This window comes from Apostichopus japonicus, chromosome 14 (genome assembly GCF_037975245.1).
Source record: "Apostichopus japonicus isolate 1M-3 chromosome 14, ASM3797524v1, whole genome shotgun sequence".
Taxonomy (NCBI): domain Eukaryota; kingdom Metazoa; phylum Echinodermata; class Holothuroidea; order Aspidochirotida; family Stichopodidae; genus Apostichopus; species Apostichopus japonicus.
In genome coordinates, this window is record NC_092574.1 from 20,238,662 (window position 1) to 20,261,431 (window position 22,770).

Genomic DNA, 22,770 nt, shown 5'->3' on the forward strand with positions numbered 1-22,770 from the left:
GTTTTAGCTATTAATCAGGAAGATGGAGGGAAGAGGTATAAAAATAAACAGAAGCCCTAATACATATGGGCAAGACATAACAGTAAATGTGAAAGGATCAAATATGGTAGGAAATTGGCACCCCACTGTGAATTTCATTGGAATATATGGAGTTTGATGATAATGTACTGGGAGTGAGCTTTCTTACTCTGCCATTTTTGTCAACTTCTTTACTATTTTACACACTAGGAGCCACCAAATGAAAACTCTCTACCAAAGTCTGCCAGTCTATTGAGAAAAAAAATATATTCAAAGAACATATTTTTTAGAGATATACATAGTTAACATCTTAGCTAACAAACTGTTCACAGTAAACAAAAGAGACCAGAGAAGCAATATAAGAGATGATTTTATGATTTATTATGATTCCTCTTGAATTACACAGAGTCATATAGACTGTCATACAGTATATTGGATGTAAGCAGTACTATATATAAGACATACTGAATCTGATCTCAAAAAAGTTCAAATTATGGAAGTAGATATACCAAACTTCCAGGGTTTGTCTAGCAATGATGTAAGTAGTAGTAACAAGAGATGAAACCTATTGCAATTTAAGAGCTTTCAACCTTTAACTCCAATTTACTTACCCTCTCCCCCTTCAAATTAGGACGAATATTTCAAATTCCTACGTATACCAATCACTGTATGTTAGTATATGAGAAAAATATGAAACAATTGTTACACTTAACAGAGCTATCAAATATTAATTCCAATTTCATCTGTACCCTACAACTCCTCCCATGCTATCCACCCCTCCCCCCTCTCAATAAAACATAACCATGCAAACTGTCAACACTCGGTATATCTAAACAAATCAAAGTTGAATTCCTTGATCAATTAAAATCTTGTTTCTTATCATTATTTCTTTACAATGTATTGATTCCTTCATTCATAGTCATGTTTAAAGAAAGTCACCTCAAATGTTTATAACACCTCTTTATGTCGTCCAAACATGAAACCATATCATGTATTCCATAATTTTGAAACATGGCAGCTGTGAGGCTTTGTCTTAATTGCATTATTTAATTCCAGAGTTCTTCATGGATGGTGCAGTAACCACACCCTTCCCTTCCACTTTAAATGGTGCTCCTTTGTACGTAGCTACTTTCTCTGCATTGGTGTTGAGGTCTGGCTGGATCTGCTCAAATATCTTCTTCTTTGGGTTCATCTGAGCTGGGAACTCTTCACTCACTTCAAAATGAATTAAAATGTAAAAATTGGAGGGTGTTCACGATTTCTAAAAATCATCATGAACGAGCTACCAGTGGGAATATAGATAGATGAGACTAATTGAACATTTTACTACTGGATGAGCTTGAGGAAGTTTGTTCAAACATGGACACATTACAAAATTCCTGAAAGGAAACTGAAAAGGATTGCCGTTATATGAAAGAAAGAAAGAATTGAACTCACTTGGATATCCATCAAAGCTAACCCTATCACCAGGCACTGACCCCAGAGGGGGGTCTAGGATCTCCACCTTATCTGGACTACTGGCACACATGACCATAGCCTGGCTCAAGATACCCCTCATCTTGGCAGGTTTTAAGTTACAGCACAGTACCACCATTTTATTTTCCATCTGACAAGAAAAAAGATACATAGAGGAAACAGCAAGAGCTAAGAATGGAAAAAAAACAAAAAGAGCCCAACAGGCACTATGGTTCCTTGCATAGTGGAATATTAAAATGCTATCTGTCATCATCTAATTTTTACACCCACATGTACCAGCTATTAATATACAACTTATTCCAAGTTTGGATACAATCTGATTTAAGGTTGTGGAGCAATTTTAAAATTTTGGTCCCTCCCAAAACAAAAACAAATTGCCCCCATAAACGTTTGCGCCTAAATGGTCCCAAACAAAGTGGCTCAAAAATATATTTTCCACCCCCCCCCCAAAACAATTTGAACCCCCAAATATGTGGGCCCAAATGGTCTCAAACATAATGGGCTCCACAAATTCAGGCCCAAAGAATGTGTCCCAAAATGCATTTGAGGTGGAAATAAAATTTGGGTCCACCTAGCCCAAAAATGTTTCCGGAATTTGTTGGCGCCCAGATGGCCTACATGTACCAGCTATTAACCAACAACTGTATACCAAGTTTGCCTACAATCCAACTTATGGCTGCAGAATTATTGCAATGTAAAGAAAATGTGGGCCCAATGGTCCAAAATTATTGGGATCCACAAATTTGGGCCCCAAAAATGTGTCCCAAAATGCATTCCATGGATATTCCATGGGAGTATGGAAGGGAGGGGGAGGTGTGATACTCAAAGCAAAGGAAATAATTCAAAACTCTTCTGGAACAAAATTATTGGAACTAATTTGTTCTTTAGTCATTGGAATGCCATACCTGTTCAATGGGGATATGCTTCACCAATCCAGACACCACTGTACGAGGATTCGCTTCCCCACAGTCAACTTCTTCTACATAGAGGGCATCAGCATCTGGATGATGCTTCACTGCTTTTATCTGACCCACCCTCAGGTCAAGCAATGATACGTCCACCACAACTTCTATTGCAGGGGTTCCCTTTTTGCCACCTCCACCACCTTTTTCGTTAATAAACAAAACAAACTTTTGAATATTAGCTCAAGGTTTGAATATGGAGTAACCAGATTCATTCTGGAATCTACTGCAATATATGCCAATTAATTATGTTTACAAATAACCAGTGAACCACACTGATGAATCTTGTTTTTATACCATCATAGACTGTAGTCATCAATGGTATACAAGCGACATGTCATGTAACGCAGTGATAACGATACTAATATTATTCTTTCTGACTACTTTAAGTTTTTATGACTGATACAAGAAACAAGAGAAATTAAATAGTAGATTCTACCTTTCTTTTCTCCTTTAGGTTTCTTCTCCTTCTTTCCTGCTTTCTTCTGTTCTTCTCCTGCTTGGACCTCTGTCTGCTTAACCTCTGATGGCACCTGGTTCGGTTTGGGAACATCATCAATCTTGGACTGGTCACCCGCCAAAGGCAAGGAAGATTTCAAAGGTACTTGAATTTGAATCACTGCCAAAAACAATCAAGTTTTATACTTAAGAAACTTATAAATTTGTATCATTCCCAGATGGGGAATTTGTGCTTTTGGGTCCAGTTCTTCTCCCATCCCATAGGATTTCCAATAAGAGTGATGTACTAGTTACACTTCAAACAATTGTTTCATAAATTCATACTTAACTACCTGAATAAAATTAGTAGGTTGCAATGAACACCATGTATTGAGAAAGACTAGTTTCATCATATATATAATCTTGTTTGTGACCAAACAATGCTCTAGATGTACGAGTATCAGACATCAATCAAAAATCATTTTACATTGGTATCTATGGCAACAGTGACAATACGAAGGATGGAACAAATTCGGAGGAGACCAACTGATCATGTAATTCAACAATTATGAAATTGTCATATCTGTTTAACGTGAGCAGAAAAATATTTTCCGTTTTTGTTGCCACTAAAGCATATCCAGCAAGTTTGGAGTTACTGTATTTAGTCCCAAAAAAAGAAAGGACCAGTTTGTCAATGGGCCTACCCTCTACTTTTTTTAAATATCAGTCCTGCTTACCCTACACAGACCTGTCACCACAGTATGACGTGAGATAGTCACTGCTTTGGTATTTGCAAGTTCACTAACTGATCATACTTACAACCATTTCTTGCCTCCAGTATGGCCAACTTTTCCTTCAGAGTGTCGACTTCTGACAGCAATTTAGCATTTTCTGTAGCAAGACGTCTCTCTGGACCTTCAATAAACGAGAAAAGCCATAACAAAATTGACAACAAATTACTTTTCCTTACAGATTAGTACTGAAATATTGCCCATTTCATCCTTTTCTAAAAAATATTCTCATGCATACATTTACCTGCAGCCTGTTTCAGCTCTTGAAGTTGGCTCTTCAGTTTTGAAATCATCTGATCAGCTATATGAGATCTTTGCTCCAATCTTTGCAGCACCTCTGGTGAAGCAGCCATGATGAGACGGCAACCGCTTCTCAACCTAAGTAATCCACAAAAACAAAATATGTAATGGAGAACAACTGTCAAACTGGGGTCATAATGTGCCTGTCGCATGAACTAGACCTGGACTTTGGGATGAGTCCTACCTCTGAAGTCATTTAAGAGGCCACCCTACCAGTGTATCATTTAATAACCTCTTTTACACCAAAACATACTTCCTACTTTTTCCTAGGTGAAAGCCTGTTTAATGTTACTTGCTAGTGTTACTGTAGTGTTAGACATACTGTACACTCCCGTAGGCCCTAAGCATACAATACCTCTACTGAGGCTAGTTATGCGAAACAGACAATATGCAATATGCCCTAGTTTTCATAAGCTACCGAAAACAAAATACCACATACATTTACTCCAAAATATGTAACAGTTGGTTCCTTCCTTTCTCTACCTTACAATAAACAGCCAAATGATACTAATAAGGTAAAATTGTTCGTTACACGTGCCGAAAAATCGTTTGCACGTGCCGTTTCAGTTGTCACCTCTCTAACTAATCTCTAGAGTCTAAGTCTCAATGTTGGTGATTCAAACCCCCATTCAGTATCTGTAACATTTGTTCCTGTAACTTGTACAGATCATTTTTGAAACATTTACTCCGGTCAACAGAGGGAACATTATTAGCTTCAAAACTTCTGAGTTGGAAATTATACCTTGGATAGAAGAACTGAAATACTAGGCAAAACTCGGTTGAATGTACCAAGTTTTAGCGATCAATGTGTCGTGTGAGTTGTTTTACATCCGTGTTACCTATAGACTCAACTCTTCGAGTAGTTGTCTGTGTTACGGAGACATGGCGAACCCAACCCTCAGGACAGTCCATTTTGTATCCCCGGTACTTCGGGGTTTTCGACAGATACATTTTTCAAGATTCTCATCTCTAACATGCAAAACAATTGGTTCCCTTACTTGCGAAAAAGAAAGGTTGGTGTTCTGGTATCTCTCTAAGAGCAATCCCCATGTTTAGTCTTTCGCTGTCGCAGTCCTAGGTTTATAGGCCTAGCCTATACTTTAGTAGCGCGGTAGGCTACCGTTTAAAATTTATGCCCAAGTTGGGATGATGGCAATACTGTAGGCTAAGTATGGGCCTAGTATTCATGGATTGATCTACATATTCTAGAAAAGAAAAAGAGCTATTAGCACCGTAATGGGAGGTACATTTATTGTAATTAGACCCTCTATAAATCTGAGTGGGATGGTCCTTCAATTACCCATAAGGCCATAATCCCTCTAATGGAGGACTACTGTACATGAGTGCAAGCATTGTCACTCTGCATAATGCATGGCACCACCATACACTTGTTAACAACATATCACCAGTTATTTACACTGATTTCCTGATGGTAGGTTAAATAGCCGTAGTTCCATCCTTGTTTTCCTAACAATCAGGTAAATTTGGTACAATCATGATGCCTGTTTCACCCACTGTCAACTTAGTTATAAACAATTGATGCGACCTTTATTTTACCGATGATTCGGTAAATAGCTGCCACCATTTCCTAAGTTTAAAGTTGAACTTCTTTGCCTGGCATTATGCACCGTGTGTAAGTGTGTCTAAGCTCTGTTGGCATCAGTCAGTCACAGATATATTGTAAAAACTTCCTGCACCTCAGATTTATATTTGGGCTCAAATTGTATGGTCTCTGAAAATTTATCTCTGCCAGAGATATAATAATGTACATTATATGTATAACATGCTCATTGGTTTTAATCTTTCAGTCTCTTGGATATATACCGACCAGTTATTACTGAAGCGAAACATGGTGTTCATACAACATCTTGTCGTGGAAAATGGGAGATGAACAACTGTAGGAAGTACCCCCCGCAGGGTCCAGAAGAACCTCGGCGACCAGCGGTGGGTTTTCAGACTACTATATAGGACATTAGGTCATATCTGTTGTGCTCAAATGAACTACTTCATGTTTCTTCAAAAGGTCAAAAATCAAAATATAAAGCAGAAAATGTCTAACAGATTCTCGTTGTAATGATGACACCAAAACTACCTGAAGATGAACTCATAATTTTATGGATTTGCTGTATGCAAGTTTTATATTTCCAATCTAAAAATGTTGCATAGTTTTGGAAGATTTCCAGGTCTTTGATCATCGACATAAACTGAACATTGAGAGCATTTTATGCTGAGGCTCACATACACACTTGTTCTCAGGAGGCTGATAAAGAAAACTTTATGTATGGAGAATTTTAGTATACTGTAGACAGAGTGTGAAGAACTTACAGTAACTAAAGGGCTTTCAAATTCACATTTTTAGAATTTCTATCTTGTAATTTTCTTTTCAGGAAGTATTTTATGTAAAGAAAGACATCAAACACAGCAAGCGTAAGATGTGGTATGCTGCTTCATTTGTAAGTGCCAAATGTGAAATTATACAAGACAAAGAACTTTGCGTTTGCCCTTTATTTGATTGCATTGACAGATTTTACCAACTATTTTAACCAGAAATGAAAATGCCAATAGTGCAACTCACCTTTTTTAATAATTATCCAGTTACCATCCACAATATTACATTATCATACAGTTTAGATCATGAAACCAAAGCTAAACCTACCAATAGAAGAAAACAATATATAATTTGAGTTTCATTCTGAAGTTAATAGTGGTTGGAATGTCATCCAGCTCTAATTGTGATGACAATGTCAGTTTTTGTAGTATGTATGCTGTATATGTTCGATGTGCCTTGGTTAATTACATTCTGCTTGTAGACACACACAAGAGAAGCTTGGACAGATCCCATAGGGTACTGAGACATTGTGGATGCATTACACTGAGTAAGAGAAGCATTTTGCTCTTTGCTGGAGGTCTTTAGTGGTCCACACTCAACAGAATGTAAAAGCTAGGAAACATGGATAGATGTGATATGTGACAAGTTCATGACTTATATATTAATTGCAAGACGTCTGTTGTTGTTTGTCGAGGTAGGAGTTCAGTCAGTGTCAGCCAAGGTGACAATTTGAGAGGGTGGTATGAAACAGGCCATGATCCCCCATCCTCTGGTTTCATTATTGTTGTGGGTTTTTCTTAGCATAACTTGATCATTTTGATATGTAATTTGGTCACATGTCTTACATAAATTGGTAGAATTTGTTACATAATTCGCTCATTTTGTTACATGATATGCCAAAAGATGCTATATATTTAATGAGCTGCTAACAAGTTGATATTCCACTCATGTCCCAAACAGGTCAAAGGTATGATGATCGATGAGGCCCTTGTGCAATTGAGATATATCAACAAGAAGGCAGCGAATATTGTGAGCGAGGTAAGCAAATATGACATACATCTTCCACACTTTGGTAGTGCAATTAACTTAAAAGCTATTGGCATCAACATTGTCAACCTGGTTTTACAAGAACTCAGTGTTGTACTTTTAACAGGTACATTTTGAAAAAAAGTGGAGTTTGTTGCCTCTGTTACTGTAGTATTATTGTGCATTGCCCTGAAGAGGAAGTCCAGTCTTTGACTTCAACCAAACTGTAATACTGTTTGTTTATACACGTTAAGGGTTCACCAACACCAGTTGTAATTTTTTTTAATTATCATAGTCCTACAATTGATTTAGGTGTGATTCAGTGTATTTTCCATCCCCTTGAAGACGTCATAATCATCGGGTGGTTGTGTTTTCGTGGGCTTGCCAAAGTTCAAACCAGAGTGTATGGCTTTAAGCATTGGCATTGTCTGTTCTTACCAATTACAGGCTCTCTTGGAAGCTCAAGAAGAAGCAGTGAAGACCCACAACGTGGAGTACAAGAGTAACCTTCATATAGGTCAGTTGTAGTGACTGGCAGGGGGATTGGGGGGGGGTGGGAAATTCTGTTATGGGGGAAATGCCCTTGATCATGTAACCAGAGAGTCCAAGTCATTGTTTATGTTCTACTGGATAAAGGCAGTGTCATATTAGAAGCAATGGCACCTGCCATCGGGAAGATTGTGAGTTCGAGCAGTTAGGTTGCTTTTCTTCATCTTCTAGGTTCAATCCATGGTTTCCTGTCAGAAGTGTGGTCGTGATAAAACAATTGCACTGATCTAAAACTTAATAATTGGATGACCTCGTAACTGAAGCATAATAAACTAAATCCATCTTGTTGTCCAGACAAGCACATATGGTGCTTTGTTCATACAAGAACTTTCTACCAAACTGTTTGTTATGAACTATCCTTAAATAGAAACTGTTTCCCCACTCTACCTCACCATTTCACTTTCACTTGACCGATTTTCCTGGTTATTTCACAAGCTTAGTTGTGTTTTTTCATAACCTACTGTTTGCATGCCTTACTTTAGATACCATCCCTGTTAACTACCATTCCTTTCTTGTTCCTCTTTGTGTTATGTTATAACCAAGACTTCAATATCCATGCAGAGAGTATCACAAAGTATTTCTATCAGTTTTCTTTTTATATTTCAGCTGCTTCTTTTGCTACGAGAGCCAAGTCAGACCATGCCATTCGATACCATGCCAAGGGAAGAAACAGCGTCCTAGATTTAGTCTACTGTCATTACTTTGTCTGCCTCAAGGAAGGCCCGCCTCCAGAAGAGCAGAAATTCACTGGTTACGATCAGGCAGAAGACTACGTGAAGCTGTTGAGAGAGAGAAAAATCTTAGGATCCTTGTAAGAAAGATAAATCCAAGAGGTGGACGGAACCAAAAACTTCATATTTTTCTTGTAAGTAAGACAGGGGTTGTCACCAGGGCCTTTAATGGCTAGTGAGACCTTCTGGTAACAGATATGTGACGATAGTTTTTTGCTTCTTATGAATCTGTGAAACCATGTTTTAATTTGGAAAGCAAAAAGCTATATTTGATTGCATGATTTTTAGATGGTCATTATTGCCTTCTTAGACCAGTATGTACTAGTTGCTAGTGCAGTACTTTGAAAAGGATTATAAACATCCTAATAACAACTAAAATTCATGCTTTAAAGCAGTGGTCTGCAAACTGTTAAGCCCACAACCCAGAAGCTTCCATGAGGACTGAGCCACAATCCACCGACTCTCACCCCTCAACGTTGATGCTCAGAACTTGGACATCAGCAAGCTCTGGAGACATTCCATGGGCTACCAGCAAGCTCTGGAAACATTCACTGGCTATCGATAAAATGTTCTCAACCCTCTCTTGGGTCTCACCCTTGAGAGATGCGTAAAGTGTGCTAGCTTGTTGTTTGTGTGATTAGCCAAAACTCTGGCCAAATTAAAATGTAGCTCTAGGAATAGAAAAATTTGACCAACCATGGCTTAAACTTCTGTAGTTTGCCATATCATTATGGGATATAGAAGCCCATCCCTAAATAACAGTAAGCTTCATTCTGTTTATGACTCAGATCAAGCTTGGGAACTAGCAAGAACTGTTGTGTACAATATTAATATCATCAACCTTGGAGATGTCAAATTTGTTGACAGTCCCCCCACCCCCCAAAAATATATATATTAACAACTGAAGAGAAGAAAAAACAAGACCTTTATTACTTTTGTGTGTTTTCTTTTTTTGTTAGAATGTTTATTTGATAATTATAATGTAAATGAGATGGGTTTTTGCATCAGCAGGTCTAGAATGTTCTAAGTTCTTTAACATGAAGTAATGTTAATACCGCCAATGGTGTCAGTGACAACACTGTCTTGCATGCACACATTGCAAGTGAAATGTTCCACCTTCTAGTGGCAAAAAATAGCATTACATTATTTGTCAAAATGGCTGTTCCCTGATATGTGATAGCTTTGGAGCAGAGCAAGAATTGCCATAATATTTGGGACTTGATCTTCACAGATCTTATCTCCATAACTTCACCTAATTTATGATACATGGATATGGTTTTACTTTACATCATTTTATTTCCTGGGTGCCATAAGTGTGAAAACCTAACAAAAGGGTTCTTTAGTTGATATTGCAAGAGTTTTACTATTTGTTAACTTCTTGGTTTGTTTCTCTCATTACCTTTCTATGTCACATATTTTTTTCCCTTCGAAATTCCATGTTTGACTTCAAGAATGAAAATTTTCACTGACTCACAGATGCCTTAATAATAACCATGATTGCTGTATAATTGCTCCATGTGCCGTGATAAAGTCCGCTAACACATTTCTTCATAAATTCATCGCAAGAATTTGAACCGAAAACCCCCCCAAAATGGAAATTTAAGGCACCGCTTCCTTTGAATCTATGCAATTTCACTTACTGTATGTAGATACTGGGGGTGGAGTCACCTGCTGGTGTATAGGTCATGTTTTCTAGCAGATTCTAGCAGATTGACAGACTTATTGTATGATGACAACACACGAAATGTACAGTCACCCCCGATTGATGGATGTTTTTTATGCATTGTACAGATTTCAAGATTTTCATCTCTATTGTATGTTAAAATACAATAAACCTGGGATATCTGGCCAGTTATTTCATTCTTGTTGTGGTAAAAGAATTTCTTGTTGTTTTTACAGTTTTCTCTCTTTTTCTAGTATTTCTGAGTTGTTCTGTTATAGTGGGAGGTTGGAGTCATGGTAGTATCAGGCTAGATATGGTAGTGTTAGGTGGCATAGCACTGCTGGTGGGTGGGAACTTAACAAACGCAGGAAGGATGATCCTCCATTTTGTATTGTGGTGATTACCATCGTGGCAACATAAGTGTTAAATTGTGACTAATTTGGCGTACGATTGTATGAAATGTGATAATGTTGTATTATACAATGTCATCGGATAACACTAGTGTTAAAGAGTGACAAATATGATGTATGATTGTGTGGAATTTTGATTAGTATTGCTGTAGTATTATGCAATGTCATCGGGTAACACTTGTGTAATTGTGACTAATTCAATGTAAGATTGTATGAAATGTTGTGATAATGTTGTATTATACAATGTCATCGGATAACACTAGTGTTAAAGAGTGACAAATATGATGTATGATTGTGTGGAATTTTGATTAGTATTGCTGTAGTATTATACAATGTCATCGGGTAACACTTGTGTAATTGTGACTAATTCAGTGTATGATTGTATGAAATGTTGATTAGTTGTTGTATCATAAAATGCTATTGGAGTAACACAGGTGTTATAGTGACTGATTCGATATTAATATTACATTGTAATTATCATTATAATACAGTACCACAGAGGTAAAAATAGTGTTATCGTGACTGAATCTGTTTTAGACTATTTTTTACATTGGGAATATTACTGCTGTCATCAAAGAAAAACACTAGTGTTATTGTGACTAATTCAATAATAAGATCATATAAATTAGGATGATCATTTCTGTTGTATAATACAGTGCCATTGAGGTAATTGTGAGGCCTTATTGTGAATGATTCGATATTTAGATTATATGATACGTTGTGGTTAGTATCGTTGTTATACGACACAGTGCCATGGCGGTAACACTGGTGTAACGTGACTGAATTTGTGTTAAGTTTCTATGTTACATTGTGATTATCATTGTTGATGTATGATATAGTGCAATCTATGTAACACTAGTTATTGTGACTGATTCCTGCTTGTACGATATGATGTGATTAATGCTGTTAGTGTATGGTGTAAGACCATAGAGGTAACAACTTGGTGCTATAGTGACTGATTCGGTGACATTCATTCTTATACACTCAGAGGTGTGATTGTGACTGATTAACGATGTGATTTATGCTGTTAGTGTATGGTGTAACACCATGGAGGTAACAGCTATTGTGACAGAGATTCAATGTTATGATTATATGGTTTTGTGTCATGATGTATTCATTTCATTCATTGATTGCTATCTTCACAACGTCGATACAAAGTAAGTTATGTACATTTTAATAGTTTAAAACAAATATAATGATATGCTATTGGGGTATTGGTACATTGTTAACCTATGGGTTTGATATCACCAAATACTGATATGTTTTACTTCATATTTTCCCCATTCTCTGGGGTTATCTCGCATCGTGGTTAATTTGGTGGTCATGATTGAAGTAAGTCTTTCTTCGCTATGAAATCATTCCTTCAAAATGATTTGCAAGTTGACATTTTCGTGATTGTATTTGAGTAATTCTTGCAAAATAATAGCAATTTTTGTATTTTCAAGATTTCTCTCACTCATAATTCTTTTTATTTTGAAAAAGAAGATTTTGCTCTTTTTTTTTTGGGGGGGGGGGGTTCGTAATGTTCGTACATAGAATTATGAAGCTTTTGACATTACTTTGCGCCAGTGATTGAACAAGTTATTAAAGTTTCCTAAGGAGAGATATTAAAGCAAGGAGTTGATCGATGTATCTGTACATGTGCTTCCAGTTAACTTTACATTTACTGAACATTACATTTACATCTTGTCGTTAAATTTTGTGGATGACTGAAATTTCATGCGAGTGGAAAATCGTATCCATTTTCTCTATGAATGAAAAGAGGAGAACTTATATATATAGAAATATTTAGGAGCCGAGAACAATGAACGTGACTTCAGTTTATCTGCCAGATATAAAACTTGTTATTTTTGTTGGTTTTCTAAATATATTTCTCTAAATAGTAAAGTTCGGTAGCGTTAATGTGTTGCTTTATGTGATGGATTACATACATATAATATTCACACAATATTTTATGATTAATTTTATTAGCTTATTTTACTATAAAGCAGGTAGTGGGGTCGTTGGGACCGACTACTCATGTAGGTAGGATGAGAGCATTCTCTCAATCTCTTCCATATCTAAACGCAAGATGGGTGCTAATGAGTATACTTTTTCAATTTGTGTGTGAGGTTGAACAGGGGCACGAGTGTTCTCAGATGTTTTCTTAAAAACGTCCGAATATTGTATCACCACAGATTTTTTGCCAAAGTTAGCTATAACATTTATTAAATTTATGTAATAACAAATATTAAAATTAGCGCTAACATTTATTAAAATTTAGCAACAATTTTAGTTATCTCAAACAGATCATACAATTGACAGTTCAAGAAAGTTCGAAACAAGGGTTCAAAGAAGAAACAGCTTGGAAACCCTTCAACTTCAAGGCATGAGATGATCTATTCGACGTCATGACTGACGATATACCAACCAGTAGAGTTAAGATCTGTGTACCTGATCGTGCAAGCTTGCAAATTAAAATGTCGATGTTGACACATGTAATATATTTAATATATGCATTACTTCTGCATTACTTATGCATTACTTCTGCTTAATGACTTACCGTCTGTTGTGCTCTTTTGTTTTGCTTTTCTTGGTAGCCCCTTTAGTTTTTCATTCCCTATTACCGACATAAAGGTAAAAACAACCGGGTTGTTATTAGTGTTAGACGGATCGACTTACATAGTAATTAACCATGATTGGCTATGTGGTAATAGATGTTTCATTCACCGCTCCATATTTCCTCACTGACAAGATGTCATCGATTATCTGAAGTTACACGACCATCATCTTGTGGCAAAAGTCATTTTGTGTGGAAGGCACAACGAGCACACAGTCAGCAAATTAAAAGGAATTGCGAATCCACACAATAACATACCCATATACAGGGTCAATTGTCATAAAATACCAGAAATCCGTATTTGGCTGTTTTCTACTTAAGTTGGCCGCCACGATAGTGGCCGGTTTTGCGTCACATATAAACCTTGTTTGTTAAATCGAAGTTTTCAAAAACTGATAACTTGTGCCTCGGGCCCGCTCTTCGGAGAATTCCTGGATCTTTCGAAACTATATCAAAATGCTGCTCTAGATAACGTATATATTAGGGGGTTTTCTTATCACTATACCAGAGACCACTCCTCATTACATTAAACTTGTTCAGATATTAGTTTTTATGTATCGACCTTATTCGCCGTGATCCATACAATTCGTTACAGCCTATATTATCGTTCATAACTGGCGCTGAAGTATACTACCAGGTTGTCAGCAAGCTGTAAATGACATACATCTGTTGGGTATAAGAGCGTTGTGCTTGCTCACTTTTTGGAAGGTGGAATACTGCCACTCCCTGATGCGGTAACCTTCAGAACTTACCTACTTGTTCGAGTAAAATGCGTTAGGTCGCGTTTCGTTCGTTGGGACGTAGACGCTGTGTTAGAGCATTATGAATGCGTTAGTTGGGCCACTGTATGATTGGAACAGCAATAAATTAAGAAAATATATCTTGTTGACTGATATATTAACAGTAGGGAACTAGTTCATGTGTACCGACGAAATGTTCCAAATGTATATAGGGAGGATGAGGGAGGGGAAACTATAGTATCCACTGAGTAAGAGATCTAGGGTGAAGCATTCTATCATCAAGATTGGAGATGGAAACCTTGCCTGTCTTGTATACCTGCACTGAATGCTAGGCCAATGAAGCGATTTACGGTCAAGTATGAAACCACATTGGTTCCATACCAAATAGTTTACTATAGCTTGAATGCTACACAGAAAGTAAACAAGGTAAAACAAAAGTAGTTAACCATTTGCGTTACCGGGAAAGGCGGTATAAATGCAATGAGTGACAGAAGCTGCTGTTAAATTCCTCGAGCATGCAGCTAAGATTAAAATTATCGAACTGCTCCGAGGTTCGACACAAGTCTGAGATGGGGAGGGGAGGGGGTGTAGGAGTGAGATCAATGTTCGTTGGTGTTCAAAGTACCGTACCGCCTGGGGTGGTGCCGGGGTTCCTCCGTTTCGGTCGTCGTTCGTGCATGGGGTCATTCATACTGGTGGTCCTTCCTTCTACATGGAGCACAGCTTCAACTCTCATCCACCATTAAATTGGTGGGCCGTTATATATATCAAAACCTTGGTCCTAGTCATAATCAAAATCCCAGTAGCTTGGCAGGCAATTCCATATATAGTGCTTGACAAATATTAAAGGACACAGTGAAATTCGGTAGAATTTCAGCCCGTGATACGTAATCATAATCGAGTTCTAGACAAAAGGGGAAAATGAGAGCTGAAAATGTTTTTTATATAGTTGTCCCAGTTTTCAAAATATGCTATCGTGTTATGATATCCTGTTCTATAGTAGATCATTCCCGAAATCCAACTTTCACTGAATATATCATGCATGTGATATCCATACAACGTGAGCTGTCAAATCATAGGACTATAGCCTATATAAAGACAACCCCACTCACACCACAATCCATCCACAGAATTCCACTTCACACTTATAATGATTTATGATTCTTTACAAAAAACAAAATGTGGCTAAAATTTTGTTAACCTTTTTCTACCTCGTTGAACGGCAATCTTCATGAAAAAGAACGCACCGTCCCCAGCCGGAGGCGTTTTATTTGTTCACTCTTCCTATACTGCTACCGCATGCCCATAATCTCTTACCGACCTATGTGTAGCCCAAGGGTTTGAGGTGGAAAATACCGCTAAATTCAGTTTCCCGTTAGGATTGCCTTTCAGGTTTTTACACTGTTAGCAACCCGAATTTGCTAAGAAAACTTTATCCACTTGAGCTGTGCTTATATATAAACATGGAGCTACTTATCTCATAGAAATCGTTACCAGTAATGAGTCGTTTCTATCCAACGAGGAATTGGAGTATGTTTGTCAATAATCTTATATCAAAGCCTATACATCCGTATATAGGCCTATATACGCTCTTTACATGCGGGGCACGACTATCCCATTCATAAATCAAGCGGTACGATTGGGTTTTTCAAGCACCTTAGAAAAATCGATCCCTTTGCATTCATTCATTTTGGTGGTGTTACATAGGTTCTCTGATCTCTGCCTGTCGGCGTTTGCGGTCCAAACGTAATATTGCGAAAGTTGGTAGACTCCTTCTGTCGTTGTTATAATGGGTTAGATATAACCCAGTGGAAACTGTACTTTTTGGTGGTCGGTTCATCGTAATATCGTGGAAGATATACTACAACCTTTGTAAGTGGCTTTTCGGAACTTTTTCACTATCCTGGGGAATCGTTGGACTTTTTTTTCTCGGTCACAGTTGCCAAATGGGACTTAATTTGACCTTGTGAGAACTGATACGTTTGTTAGCTGTGCTCGAAATTCAGTAACTCAGCTGTTACACCAGGGAAATATTTTGCTCGGCAATTGTCTAGCTATACGAGTTTGAAAACTAGAAGGGCGCTTCTTCATTTATTGCGGTTTGGCACTTGATACGGGAGCTGGAGATTTGTTTGGAAAGCTTAGCCTCCGAACAACCTGAGATGATGTTTCTACAGATGTCGTAGTGGTAAAACTGTAAGTGGATTACACAGTAATCTGTCCGTTTGTATGTCTGTCTGGTGAGTTTGGAGGACAAGGAAAGAATAACGAAATTCATTGAAGTGAACCAACTAGAACGATCTTTCAAGGACCCTCTATACTATATAGGTTCAATGAGTGTAATTGTCTGCTGCTGTATATAGGCCTGAGTGAGACTGTTGTATCCTGATAGAAGCAGGGCAAAAAAGGGAGAAAAACCGAGGTAAGATGTATGCCAAAACTTTGTAATAAGAAATTCTACTTTCTTTTAAGTTTTTCTGAGGATAGGCCTACAAATCAGTATACAATGTATATAGCATAATTGAATAATACTGTGCTTCGTACATATACAGACATTCATAAAATAATATGTTGTTGTGCATGATGCGAGGGTAAACTTAGCCTGCGTTTGACAGATAGTAGAGGACAACTAAAACAACGGAAGGGAAAATGAATTAGGTCCTATTTAGGTAGGTGTTTGCATCTCGCCATAACGTCATAAAGTTTGTACCCTGCTGGATATTTCTAATTTTTTTTTATAAATCTCAGATGGGTGGGCGTTGTGTGTATATGAGAGTATGGTGGGGTGGGATGGGGGGGGGGAGGTTGGGGATGTCTAGCCCACCGATTTCAAGTTCTACATTTCTGACTTTCTCTTTGAAACTTTCAGTTCCAGACTCAACCATCTGACTGATGTTTTAAGCCTTTGTTATAGTCTTGTCTTACCAACAAAAAAACAAAAAACGGAAAAGAAAAATCGGTCATGTTATCAGTCACAAATAAATTCTAAGCCTGACATTAGGGATGTCAGTCATCCTACTGTTTTCCCAGACTCTGGTGATGCTGACATTTTGAGATATGTTATCATTTTCTAAATTGGGCTAAAGTAAACGTATTTATCAGCTTAAACCACAACGGTACGTATGTTATGTACAGAACAAAAGGAAAGGTGCACAGTGATAGGTAGTCATGCGTAGCTTCACCGAGCTATGACCCCATCAACAAAGAAAAAAGAAAAAAAAAGAGGCAAAAAGGTACGGCCTTCTTTGAACCCAAATGGAACTCCAAAGTAATTCATTTTTAAGTCATCTATTCCTCAACAGCTTAGTTCATGAATATATGTACAAAACAACGTCACTTTCGGTATTGGTTGATGAAGCATTTCAGTCAACTTTCAACCCCAGAGCTACTGTACTCGTCTCTGCTTCATTACCCTTGTCTAATTTTACTTCCATATAGTTACACTAACAGTATTTCTATATTCGAGTTAGTATTCTAAAGTATACGAATCGGACTCTGCAATCAGCCTGTTATATGCATTCAAATTTGAAGATAATAACAACCTTCGCCCAGAATTTAATATGCAAATTAGATTAGATTTGTCTACATATACTACGGAATTATTGAAGGCATATATCTAATCCTATATAACTTCATGATGATATGATCCAATGTTGATAATGTTTTAAGAACTATAGAGCAGATTAATTAATGCTCATGTTTTTGTGTGAACTCTATGTTTCATCTGCAACCACTGCCATATAAAGCAGCGTTTCGCCCTTTGACCCATATATCACTTCTTTATACGTTTTCTCAACTCAGAGAATGTTCTCAAGATATTGTCACAATCGTTCTATATACGTCGCACAGACAATTTGAAATCCAATTAGACAAGTCAAGTTCTATGAAGTTATCAATTGTGTTGTGATGGATGTTTTGTATCTCAATGTATCAAGACTTGATCAACATCGTGAGCCAAAAGGTTGCTTTAAGTAGGTCGTACAATCCGACAGGGCAATCGAGGGCAGTTGAATTAACAGACAGTATGAGAGGGCCTGTATGTATAAATAAGACTCCTTGAACTGTTATGGAGTGGGAAACCTCAAGCCTGCGGTTACATGCTGGTATTTTCACGCAACCCCCTAACCCTCTCCACTCCGTTTCCAGAGACGTGAAATCTGGTTCATCTAGACGCTTTGATATTTTGATATTTGGGTCATTTCTTAGCATGCTTTAGCTGTCTGGGTTTTCGTCATCTCTTGAAGTCCTCATAGACTCAAGTCCGCGTTCTCCACTGTTTTATTAGGTCATCGCAAACTGTACGGTACTTGATGTGGCTCGCCACATCATCATGACTAGAAACCTGAACATTTCCCAGATGTTGACGGTGCGAAAGTGACTAATGCTAATTAATATGTACTGGATGACTAATGTCTTAACTCCCAGCATATATATATATATATATACAGTATATATATATATATATATATATATATATATATTAAAATCTCTGGTTCGCCCACCTAGGCCCAATATGGGCTATGTATGAACCCTGTTTGGTTAGCCCAGTTGTTTTTCAACTCTTCAAGTAACCGATAGCGTGTAAAATTAATTAATAAGGCATCAAATCACGCTGTATATAAAATGTCATTACCATTTCATATCCTCGGTACAGAGCTTTGATATAGCCTATACACACATATTGGCTTCGAATCGCCATACAGACTGGCTTTATTGTCCAATGGTCGATTGTCGAAGAACGGAAGCAGTCGTAACAATAGACTATATTATATTTGAGACTGTATACAGAAACTTTAATTACTATGTATACCAAATGGACACGCGACCTCTGGAGAAACTTTGACCTTGACTGTTTACAATATTATATCAGTGTTTATTGATCGTGGTATTGATAAAGTAAATAAGTTTTTTTGGTCCATTCATTATACAATAAATTCGTGATTACGTTATGTACAAATAGGGTCTGTGCAATAGCCTTTGCAATATTCTTTCTTCTTATAATCAACACAGTCGCGATGTTGCAGGCAATGCTTTGGTATTCAAACAAAAACAGTTAGCCATCAAAGGCCTTCCAGTTATCGATACGTGTTTAATTACAAACCAATCGTGTCCTTTATATAGACGTAGTGCAAGAATGGTGACGTCAGCAGAGTACAGCTTGTTGAACTTTGAACATGGCTGATCATTTATTTGACTTCCTATATATAGCGGTCTTTGGAGGAAGCAATGATAGCCTTTAGCAATAAGAGCGAAGATGCGCGATGTGCCCCCCCCCCCTCCCCGTGAGCGAGGAAGCGCGAGGTGGGTTTAGGGTGCGAAAATGCGCGATGTTGGCTTCTTGTAGGATAAGGGTGGAATGATTTGGAGCCATGAGGAGATAACAGCACTTGCCGTTAAACTTGATCGTAGTATAGTAATATACAATACTCTTGATTGTATAGACAGCTCATATAGGGCCCGTGGAGTAATCCCGGTGTAACCCCCCCCCCACCCATATATCCCATCCCATTGTCACTACCTCATGGCAATGGAACTACAAACGTCGAAGAATGGCGAGGATTTACGAAGCTAACGATATAAAGATGATGAACAAAACAAATCAAGCACGGAAAACTGATAGGGAAACTATATACACACATTTTATTGAAATTTTCTATTTTAAGAAAGAGACCCAAAAGTTTTGCTCTTTTGAAAGAGATCAAAGTTGGTATCGGTTTTAAATCACTTGTGCATGATCAGAAAATATGTATAGCTTATATGGGAAACAGGTATACCTTTGAGACTGTGAATAGAATACAAGTCTGTGTGTAGACTTAATATGAAAGCTGCAGCTTGCGGACATCAACCAATACCGGTATTTATCATTTCTCAGATTTGAAAGCAAACCACTGTTTATTCAATTCTTAATTCTATCAGGGAGTTTCCATAACAACTCCCTGATTCTATAGCTTCTTTATAAGAGGGGTCTTCATCTGTCTGCAGAATGTGAGCCTTTTCTGCAGGTTCATATAGTAAAACCTAGACTCCTGCAGGCTATCATAATTTCACTGTCTTTCTGGGTAACTTTGCCGAGAATCAATTATTTCTATGCTTCGTGAAAAAAAAAAGATGCAACAGGTCTTAAAGTGATTTGTAGGTCATGGATAAGAAAAGTGATGAAAGATAATCAGAACAAATAAAGAGATGTTGTGTTATCTTATGAAAACGTTAAGAACAATAATGGATAAGAACAGCGATGAAACATAATCAGAAGAAATAAAGAAATCTTGTGTTATCTTATGAAACCGTTAAGATTAAACTTGTCACACTTACGTGTCACACGTGTCAAACGTGTCACACGTGTCACACTTATATGTACTGTCACTATAAATAATTGAATGAAAATATGATGAATGTGATTTAAGAAAGGCGCCCTTCATGGGGCGGATGTAGGATTTTAAAATGGAGGGGGAATGACCCTGGGATCCTGCTCACCCCCCCCCCCTCCGAAAAAAACAATAAATTTATAACGTGAAATGGTGAATTCTGAGGAATATTTAAGCTATTAGTTAGGTCTGTATTTTGGTATATACGAAAGAATGTGCTTGTCATGTATCTTGTCTAAATTAACCAGGTTCGTGTTAGGAATTTAAGGCAATTTTTGAGCTATCTTGTAAAATATGAAATCCAATAGAAGCTATTAGCCTATATAGAGCGTTTAAAGATTGACTCAACAAAAACACAAAGTTGATTCAAAATACATGCCGCAGGCTTCGGGGCCTTGTAAAGGACTGGTCAGATAGATTCGTGGGGCAGGAAGGTGCTATTTAATGGATCGAGAGATTCCCTAATTTAACAATTTCTATATAGCACACAAATTTAAAAGAAATCTTTGCCGTAATAAATGTCATCTTGCAAACATTCGAAGGAAATTCGGAAGGGGTGAAAGTTGTCTATTGTCAGTTTCAGAGTATAGGCCTGTAATATGTTTGGTTCCTTGCCGGAACGGATGGAATCTATGTGATGGTGATGGCATTCGAGTGTGTGTGTGTGTGTGCGTGTAAGTAGGTATATATGTCTGTGAAACTTGCTTGTAAACACGGTAACTGGTGGATTACTTCATACTTGGTATATTTGATCAGTATAATTGGGTACAAGAACATTATTGGTTTCTGTGAAGTTCAAAGGTCATTCAGGGTCAACAGAGGTCAAAGTCTGAAAAATTTGTGAACACGATAACACAAAAAGAACATCTTTGTTGAACTTCATACATGGTATACAAATCCAGCTTGGTGAGCCTACAGGAACCCTATTAGTCAAAGTCTGAAAATATAACTCAAGAAGTTTACGAAAAAAGAAAGAGAAAGTCAATCATGGGAAGAAGTGGTATTATGTTCACTCCTAAGAGAGATAATGCGATACCCCTACCCTTTCACTTCCCTCTCCTTCTGCCTCTCCCTCTCCCTCTCACACCCCAAAATGAACATGTTTTACTTCACATTTTCAGTTGTAAGTCCAGTAACTTTTGCAATGCCCTGTAATTGCAAAATATCAATAAATGCTTGAAGAATGTCTTCAAGCAAACTGTGTCTTCAGGTATGTCTTCAAGTGCATCTTCGTACTCATAGTACTGAACAGTTCTGTCCCGTTTCTTGTATTCAAATTAGGCTATATATCCCCCGCCTGCATAAGAAAGCGTATATGCTGTGTACCTAGAATCTGTTAGAAATGTTGAGATATTTGATATTTACGAAATAAAATAACGAACTTTTTTCAAAAGTTTTAAACATCACCTGTGGCATTAATCTGGACTATGTAAATGAATAATGTAATTACGAAGACAACCTTCTTCATGAAGAAGGGGCTGACAGGGGAATGGACGGGTTTAGTCCGGGTTGCGAACAAACTTTTGATCTGTAAAATTATGCGTTGGCCTGTATTAGGTATGACAATATTGGTTTAATTTAATGACAAGAAAAGTGCAGTAAATGTTGTGCACTAGTTTGTATAGGATCTTTGCATTCATTGTTCTCATTAAGAAAGTCACCCAAGATCGTGCAAGATCGTGCTCACGAACACCAAACGAAGTGTTCCGGTCTCAACCCCCCCCCCCCCCCCAAGTCTCGTTGAAGGCATGGTACAGCTTAATACGATGGAAATTCAACAAAGTAATTGTGAAATTCGCTGCCAGAGACCATTATTACTGGACAATGTTTCATGGCAGTTATACTTACACCCATCGTGATAATGAAAAGTTAATGAATCACTTTGTTCGCTGCTGATGTTACGTTACGGTATATACCGTACGCGAGCAAAACAATAACCAGATAACGAAATCAACAGGGGTTATCGTAGCAGTATTCAATCCAGCAATTTAAACAGTCTTTTGTTGTGAACAATGTAGAAGAATGTGACAATGAAGATGGTCTAGTGAGTGTATGTTTACTATGGACGTGCTATAATGACAATCGATACGAGACCCGGTAGGGCGTACCAGGAAGGTACGTTTACATCTCATTCAGGGGTTTGACACGCTCACGAGAGCTCTGATGGCCTTTTCGAGAGAAAAAAATGATAGAAAGTCACCTATAATGTTCAAACTTCAAAAAGCGTTTTAAGACGACTTACAGACCACCTGGGCCTCTCTTAGATGTTTATTTGTCTAATTGAACCCTTAATGAAAGTATGATGTTAAGTGTCAAAACATCCAGGAAAATACTTTACAAAAACTCAAAAAACTTTGGAGCAATACTGATCAT

The 22,770-nt window shown here is 37.6% G+C and overlaps 3 protein-coding genes across 3 annotated transcripts in view; 2 read left to right on the plus strand and 1 right to left on the minus strand.

Annotated features, from left to right (window-relative positions):
- Positions 1 to 461: 461 nt before the first annotated feature.
- On the minus strand, positions 462 to 4,611 carry LOC139979413 (aminoacyl tRNA synthase complex-interacting multifunctional protein 1-like). Its single transcript, XM_071990182.1, has 7 exons — positions 4,425 to 4,611; positions 3,930 to 4,063; positions 3,714 to 3,809; positions 2,896 to 3,075; positions 2,400 to 2,599; positions 1,456 to 1,624; positions 462 to 1,233 (listed from the first exon to the last, which is right to left on the minus strand). Coding segments are annotated over exons 1-7 (954 nt in total). The 5' UTR covers positions 4,427 to 4,611; the 3' UTR covers positions 462 to 1,060.
- A 251-nt stretch (positions 4,612 to 4,862) lies between these two features.
- On the plus strand, positions 4,863 to 13,201 carry LOC139979414 (large ribosomal subunit protein uL22m-like). Its single transcript, XM_071990183.1, has 6 exons — positions 4,863 to 4,998; positions 5,794 to 5,929; positions 6,373 to 6,438; positions 7,275 to 7,352; positions 7,788 to 7,857; positions 8,496 to 13,201. The coding sequence occupies exons 1-6, from the start codon at positions 4,868 to 4,870 to the stop codon at positions 8,702 to 8,704; spliced, it is 690 nt and encodes a 229-aa protein (XP_071846284.1). The 5' UTR covers positions 4,863 to 4,867; the 3' UTR covers positions 8,705 to 13,201.
- A 2,189-nt stretch (positions 13,202 to 15,390) lies between these two features.
- The window catches only part of LOC139979416 (uncharacterized), a 59,007-nt gene continuing 51,627 nt past the window's right edge, over positions 15,391 to 22,770 (plus strand). Inside the window, exon 1 of the mRNA XM_071990184.1 lies at positions 15,391 to 16,454. The gene's annotated coding sequence lies outside the window, so the exon portion shown is untranslated. The remainder of the gene's footprint in view (positions 16,455 to 22,770) is intronic.

What these genes read in the sequence shown, in the direction of transcription:
- LOC139979413 (XM_071990182.1), bottom strand. An exon ending in AGCATATCCCCATTGAACAG is followed by an intron (nt 1,625 to 2,399) that starts GTATGGCATTCC and finishes TTTTCTTGTCAG; the next exon opens with ATGGAAAATAAAATGGTGGT. An exon ending in TAGCTTTGATGGATATCCAA is followed by an intron (nt 1,234 to 1,455) that starts GTGAGTTCAATT and finishes TTCATTTTGAAG; the next exon opens with TGAGTGAAGAGTTCCCAGCT.
- LOC139979414 (XM_071990183.1), top strand. Translation starts at nt 4,868, where the DNA reads ATGGCGAACCCAACCCTCAGGACAGTCCATTTTGTATCCCCGGTACTT. An exon ending in CAGCGAATATTGTGAGCGAG is followed by an intron (nt 7,353 to 7,787) that starts GTAAGCAAATAT and finishes TACCAATTACAG; the next exon opens with GCTCTCTTGGAAGCTCAAGA. An exon ending in CAAGAGTAACCTTCATATAG is followed by an intron (nt 7,858 to 8,495) that starts GTCAGTTGTAGT and finishes TTTATATTTCAG; the next exon opens with CTGCTTCTTTTGCTACGAGA.